Source organism: Chinchilla lanigera, unplaced genomic scaffold (assembly GCF_000276665.1).
Source record: "Chinchilla lanigera isolate Chin_1 unplaced genomic scaffold, ChiLan1.0 scaffold00022, whole genome shotgun sequence".
Classification (NCBI taxonomy): domain Eukaryota; kingdom Metazoa; phylum Chordata; class Mammalia; order Rodentia; family Chinchillidae; genus Chinchilla; species Chinchilla lanigera.
Genome location: NW_004955423.1, coordinates 21,062,692 through 21,070,095, shown reverse-complemented (window position 1 = coordinate 21,070,095; position 7,404 = coordinate 21,062,692). Strand labels below are relative to the sequence as shown.

Genomic DNA, 7,404 nt, shown 5'->3' with positions numbered 1-7,404 from the left:
CGGGCGGGGGGAACGCGGGCGGCTCGCACACCGGGAGCCGCCCAGCCGGCCGCCCGAAGCCTGCCGGGCCCACCCCGCCCCTCTCGGGCCCCTTCAGGAGCTCACTTCTTGTCCGGGCAGATCCAGTCCCCGTCACTGACTCGGAAATTCTTGGTCGACATCTTGGCCGCCGCCACCGCCACAGCCGCCCGCAGCTACGTCTTCGCAGGAGAACGCGGCCGGGGGCCTGCGGGGCTCCGGGCTGTCCGCGCCCCGCCTGACTCCCTCCGCGCGCCGCGGCAGGGCTGGCCAGCCCCGCGCCAGGCCAGGGTTGAGTGGGAACGGCTTTGCACAGGCGAAGGTGCCTGTGTGCTTGTTTTTTCTGCCGAAAAGTTATAAAATAATCATGTTTTTTTCAGCCTAAACTAACAGGCACTGTCGCGACAGTCCAGGCGGGAGGCCTCCGTGGCACTAGAAGCTTCGGAGAGCCCCCTACAGGCGGGAGGACCCAAAGAAAAAGCACTTGTGTTGTAGCGGGGCGGGGCTAGGGAAGCGGAGGCGGAAGTGACGCATCTCTGCCATGGGTTAGGGGTCGTGGAACGGTCAGTTGCTTAGTCTACGTTTGGGACGTGGGGTGTTCACGTTTTTGAAGGACTTATTTTAATAAAGGGGGAAAACCTTGTTTTTTCATTGTGTATCGGGGTGTCGTGTAGAAACCTGTTTTCACCCACAAATAGCTGTAACAAACGGGGTACACAAGGGAACCAGCCAACAATTTAAAAACCGGGGTGTTGTCAGTGTTACAATCACCAGTGTCTTCTCATCTCATCCCAATGGATTCCTCACAGTGTAACAGTATCCTTTATTTTGGATTTGTTCCCTTTGGAAAAGACCTGGTTTGTGTACGTGTATGTTTAGTTTGGTAAACTGTTGAGCTAGCTAAAGATAGTTATGCACTTTTTCACACTTGTGCTTCTAAGTTCATCCTAGCTGCATGTACCAATTGTTCCTTTCTTTCATTTGTGTGTATTTGTAATTCTTTTTTGTGACAATTTATCCCTTCCTGTCCCAGGTTTTGCCATTGCATTTTTACCAATTCTGGTATCAGAATGCAGATACTTCTAATAGCTTTTTAGTGTTAATATCTTTTTAATATTTGCTTTAATATTTTTGGTAATTCTAATACGTTGGTGATTTAGGAGTTGGCAGCTGTTGATTACATTGTGTGATCATAGATAATCTTGGACACTGAATGATACAGTATATTGTGTAGACCTTGGCCTTGTTAAAATCCTTTGGGGATTGTTGATTGTTTTGTTCTGTTTTAGAAGGCAATGGGTCCAGTTTGTCAATAGGGTGACAACTTCAATCTCATTTTCTGTGACTACTGGTTTCGTGTCATTTGGCATCTCAAAGCCTGTGCTACTTTAGGTTTATCTTACACATATGGGGATTATTTTTGGTACTTTGGCTGCAATTTAAATCATAGTTCACTTCACAGATCCTTTTCTGTGCTGCTTTAGTCTTTGGTCTGCCCTGCACGTGTGTGAGTGTGAAATTTGGATAGGGTCCCCTTCTCCAGCTCTCTTTGATATGTTTTTCTCATGCAGTCTCATGAAGTCCCTTTTTTCTCTTCTTCTTGTTGGAAATTTGAAGTTTCTCTTGGAGTTTTAGCTGCCTAATGACAGCTGTTCACTGTGGTCTTCACTGGGCACAGTGATGAGAGAATGCAGAAAATAGTGTGGATCCCCTCCACACCCTTCAAACTATAGAAGCCTTCCTTCCCAGTTTCTTTGTCTACAAAGACATTTTCTCTTGATGTCGTATGTGTCCAAAGCTAGACCCAAACATAGGGTCAAAATCCAGATTGAAAATCTTGGAAACAACCTAAATGTCCATCAACCATTGAATGGATAAAAGAAAGTGTTTTTTCAAAAATATAATGAAGTACTACTCAGCCATAAGGATAAATCTGAGACATTTGTAGCTAAATGGATGGCTCTTGAGATCATATTCTTAAGCAAAATGAATTGGATAAATGTGTAAATATCACATTGCTTCTTTGGTGTGAGAAACTGAAAGTGTAAATAAGACCCAAATATATAATAGATATTGTGAAATAGGAAGAAATTGTTCAAAAGAAAGAGATGGGGCAAAGGAAGGAAAGGAAAAGAAAAGTGAGAAACGAAGGATAAAATGGAAACAAAGCTTTGTAAATAAGGGGAAGAAGGGATGAAGGGAGGGCAGGGGAATAGAAAAAAAAATCAAAATATATCATGTACAAGTATAAATTCCCTCTGATGGATGTGATCATGATATATCTAAATGGTACCAATAAACTTAGAAAAAGTCCAGATTTAAAAACAAACAGAAAAAAATGATTTAATATTCCCCTACAAATTTCTGGCTCATAGAGGTCTCATTTCTCCATTCATCTGGTTAAGAAAAGATGGGATTTCTTAATTGCTCCTATCACTGCTGCTACCAAAAATTAACAAGGTGGTAGGTCTCCAGTCAAACCTTTGAGACAAGACCAGAAAATAGATATAGATCATTTCTTTTAAATTTTCATTCTTTGTCCTAATTTTTTTTTTTTTTTACTTTTCAGAGAGCTAGGGTAATAGTTTTTTGGTTGTTCCTGAGGGTTTTTTTTTTTTTTTTTTTTTATTGTAATCAGTGAGAAAGTCAGGCTACAGTGAGCTTACTGAATCTTGACTGGCACTGCAGATCAGGAGAAGGCAAGTTAAAACCATAATCTAGTTTGGCATGGTGGCACATGTCTGTAATCCAAGAACTCTGGGAGGATGAATCAGAGGGATTGCAAATATGAACCCAGCCTGGGCAATTTAGCAACTGAGAGAGATCTTGTTTCAAAATTTAAAAAAAATTTAATGGATCAAGAATGTACCTCAGTGCAAAGGCCTGGTCTTCAATCCCCCGCTCCACAAACAAACAACCAAGCAAACATCCATCAAAATAAATAAAATAAAAAATTCAGACAGCATCAAGTGATGGAAGATATATAGTGTATGGCGTATTTAGAGAATAGCAGACTTGTAGGCATAGGAAAAATTAGAAATCAATTAGAGGGCTATGACGACAGGCTCTTGCTGCTTGTCATGTAGCTAGCGTACTGCATTCATTTAGCCCTGACTGTCTAGGCCCAGATGTTTCCCCTTAACAATGTGCGGGGTCAAACTGACTGTGTCCGGCTTGTGTTTTAAAAATATGCAGTGATTCCAACTTGCTTCAAGGACTTTAAGGACAGCATGTTTGGGAAAGACTGGCTCAGTCAAGGACACTTTCAACTCTGCCTACTCTTTTCAGACACCCCTCCTTCCCAGAATGTGCCTTTACAGTTCTGCCTCACAATATATGCCATAATTCTTGTATTCCATGTAACCAGTCATATAATAACCTGCTATCAGCTTTGTGCTTCCTGCTTGCAAACCATATTTAAACTGAATTCAAACCTGACTCTGGGCTGGTGATTTGAGCCGCTGGGTTTGCCAGCCCACTAGCATAATAAAAATTGCCTTCTCACTCCTCTGTGCAAAAAGCCTTCCATTTGGTTTGATACTATTTTTCTGCAACTATAGAGCAACAAGAATTCTTTTAAGCTGCTGGTAGAAGTGTCAGTATATCCATTTACACATCGTCTCTAAGTTGTGATGACTCAACTTACAATTTTTAAACTTTATGATGGCGTGAAAGTGGTACATATTCAGTAGAAATCCGAACTTTGAACTTCACTCTTTCCCCAGTCTACTGATAGTACATCCTCTTACAGTTGAGGGCAGTAGTAGGGAGTCACAGCTATCGGTCAGTCACAGGATCCTGAAGTTAAACAACTGACACTCTGCAGTGTACTGTGTTGCCGAGCCATTGTGTTCAATAAGTTAAGTGCACTAAACAGCAGGTTATTGCATTTTGGACTTACAGTATTTGTGAGTTATAATTGGTTTATCATGTAGTATATTCTACTTTACGAAAGTAACCCTCTCATAAGTTGAACAGAATTTGTACTCTGAGAAATGTCATAACTTATTAAATCCGAATTTACACATGCCTTATGACCCTGAAATTCCATTCCAAAGTATACTCCATAAGAAATACATATATGCATTTAAGATATATATATAGTGGTGTGCGTAGCTACTTACTATTTTTTTGTGGTAGTGGAGGTTGAACTGAGGGCATTTAGACTAAGCTGTTCCCATGTGCCACTCCTCTTTTTAAAAAATTTTTGAGACAGGATCTTTTAAATTGCTACATTCCCTAGGCTGGGATGGAATATATGATCCCCACATTTCAGGTTTTCAGAATGCTGGGGTTACAGGCATGTGCCACCACATCTAGCATGAATTATTCTTAACTGGTACCTTCTCCACTGGTTGTCAGTAGTAGACTGTATAAATTGTCACATACTCAATGAAGACTCGGTGGACTTCTATAGACAACAGTAAGAACACAAATTACGACCCATTGAACAGTACCGATGTTACTCTCAAATGCAGTATTGAATTAAAGTGGCATATGCTATACGATTCCATTTACGTTAACTTTAAAAGCAAAGGAGCTAATCGAGAGTAGTGATTACCTTTAGGTGTAGGGAGGAAATGGTGACTGGAAGGGGACCGCAAGAATGATGGGTAGTGTAGCTGGTAAATGACATCATGCAATTAATGTTACAAAAAGTAACTAACTGTAATGAATAAAGCTTTTCTGCAAAAGCCACAGGTCAGCAGAAAAATCCTCTATAGTATGTCTAGGATAACATGAGCAAAAAGTAAGATTATATCTGGGAATGACCAGAGGAGGTTATTTGACTTCAAAGACCACTACTGATTTTTCAAAGAAACATATTCCTAGAGTAGTGAAGGAATTTCTTTCAACTATCCTGACTCTAAGGAGAACTCCCTTAAGACTTCCCATTCTTTTTTTTTCTACTTATGTATGTTCACCAATCTTCTGATTGATACTTTTGTCTCTCCTCCTGGGTACACTTGACCTACATGGTGGAATACCCGGAGTGACTTATGCATACAAGTTATTCATGTAGATTAAGTTCTCTTTATAGATGGATAAGTTTGCATTCTGCTGTGCGTGTAAGTTTCTTATGGATTCTCTTAACATGTTGGTCCCACAGAGGTTAATTAGCTCTGGTGGAAGTGGTGGAGTTGAGTTTTTGAACTCAGTAATCTGGATGTGGATGTTGTGTTGGGGCTATCTCTACTTGCAAGTAATAAAAGTCAGAATAAAAGAAGTTAAGCCCTCCTCCCCAAGAGGGGTTAACAATGAAGGTTATAACAAAGAGAAAGTGGTGATGGAATGCCAGGGCAGCAGTGCACCGCGGATTCAGAAAGAGGCTAATAGAAGCTGCCCCGTGCTTCGGCAGACTTTTTTAGTCTTTCCTGAATTTCTCTGTGTATGTGCTATGCTTTTCCTTCGCCAAACCAGCTCTCTCTGCTACTTAGTTCACAAGACAGAAGTAAGATGGCCTGAGCATGCAGGGTCCTAACTGGCTCTGCCCACCGGAATGCTTTGGGTAACCTTCCTTGGAGTGTTGTTAGCATCTTAGGGTGCTTTGGACCACCTGGCAGTGTGCCCAGAGCCCAGACCCAGTCCTGTGTAGGTCCTGGACAAGTAGAGCCCAGAAATGTTTTTTCGCCGCCTAGTGGTAGAGACCTTTGAGGCCAGATATCCTAAATATTGAGCTCAGTCTCTGTGTGTCCCCTTAAGGGTCCTACTGATCGTACTACTCTTACTTTGTAGAAGGTTTGTGAGGTGCCCCAGGAGCCCTGGGACTGGCATATGTGGGATGGCCTAGGGATGCATGGCCATGTTAGTTTCTGAAGTTTAGATGGGCACAGCAGTTCGTGTCTTCATCCCAGTGCTCTGGGAGGCTGAGGCAGGAGGACTGCAAGTTTCGGGCCAGCCTGGGCAGCTTAGCAGGACCCTGTCTCAAAACAAAATGAAAAAAAGGACTGGGGAGGTAGCACAGTGTGAAGGCCCTGGATTCAGTTCCTAGTGCCTCAAAACAAAAAAAACATGGAATTTACTTCTCTAAAGCCAGCAGACTTCCTCTGTAATCTGCTGCTGCCACCACTGCTAACACTACTTACTGCTAACATTACTATTGCTGTGCAGTCTTATATTTAAATGCATGGAATCACAGGAGAAATTACTTCACTATCACAGCTATATAGTGTAATCCAATCAATGGCATGAGAGTGCATCATTCTTACAGGTCCTCCATGCACTCGAGGGGAACTTGCATACCAGGGCCAGGGATCTTGAAAGCCAAATTCACTTCTTACCACCCACAGCCCTTGCCTAGGCAAATACTTCAAAAGATGCCCAATACACTTATCAGTTTCTAAAGGAATTGAGAAATCCTCTTAAACTTATCCATCCGTTTTCTTTGACTTTTGCATAGGAACAACATACTAGTTTATTAGCATGCTTAAAATGTGTGTGAATATTCATAAACATTCAGATCTCATATACTCCAAATATATATCTCTTAGCATATTTTGCCACACAGCTGTTTTTCCCTACAATTTTAAAAAATGTACAGAAAGAAATGAGAAGAGATTATGTAAGATGTTTTCTTTTAGGGGGTAAAGAAATCAGAAGAGATTATGTAAGGTTTTCTTGTAGATACTGAGGAACAAAAAATTAAAACAGTACTTAGTACATTTCACAATGTGACATTCTTAGATATTTAGTGGGTAAAAAGATGAATACTTATACACATACTTCGTAATTCTCCTTCAGCTTAAATGCTCTTCTCATTCTGTAGAAATCATTGAAAGGAAATTTTCGCCAGCTGGTGTTTCAGAGCCCTTTATAAATTAATTATGGTGTTTACCAGCCGTGTAGGAATGGAGAAGTCTAATTAGGTCAAGGAGGCCAGCCCTGCTGAACAGTGAAGGCAAAGCATGTATAAGGTGTCAGTTGCAAATTTACTGTGGTGCTTTCTGAAGCACATATGTTTTAAAAAAATAACCTGGAACAATACAATTACATGCAGATTTGTGGGAGAAGCCATGTCATAATTAGAATAAAAATTTACTGAAATTTGCTATCAATGTACGCCAAAATAACATTGCTAGCTGACACAGAACTTCACAGGTGTCCCACGCCACTAGGGGAAATAAGGTGCCTGATGCTAGCAGGACACCATTAATTCATTCATTTGATGGGTATAAGACTAGATATTTCAGCTAAAGAGTGGATGATACCATAGTCTCTTTCTGTAAGGAGTGTACAAGGTGTTGGTAAATACAGGTGTGTAGGTAGTTAGGAAACAGTGCTGCAGTATAGCGTAGGCACACGCAGTGTATATAGCCAGTGCTTCTGAGAGACAACTCCTCCCATGCATTGGTAGGAGAGATAAATGCGTACATCTGTTTCATCACA

The 7,404-nt window shown here is 41.3% G+C and overlaps 1 protein-coding gene across 2 annotated transcripts in view; it reads right to left on the bottom strand.

Annotated features, from left to right (window-relative positions):
• The window catches only part of Zranb2 (zinc finger, RAN-binding domain containing 2), a 22,044-nt gene extending 21,769 nt beyond the window's left edge, over nucleotides 1-275 (bottom strand). For both annotated transcript variants that reach the window (XM_005415390.2, XM_013514514.1), the window contains exon 1: nucleotides 106-275. In XM_005415390.2, the coding sequence (XP_005415447.2) occupies nucleotides 106-161 (56 nt within the window). In that variant the 5' untranslated portion in view covers nucleotides 162-275. The remainder of the gene's footprint in view (nucleotides 1-105) is intronic.
• Nucleotides 276-7,404: the final 7,129 nt, after the last annotated feature.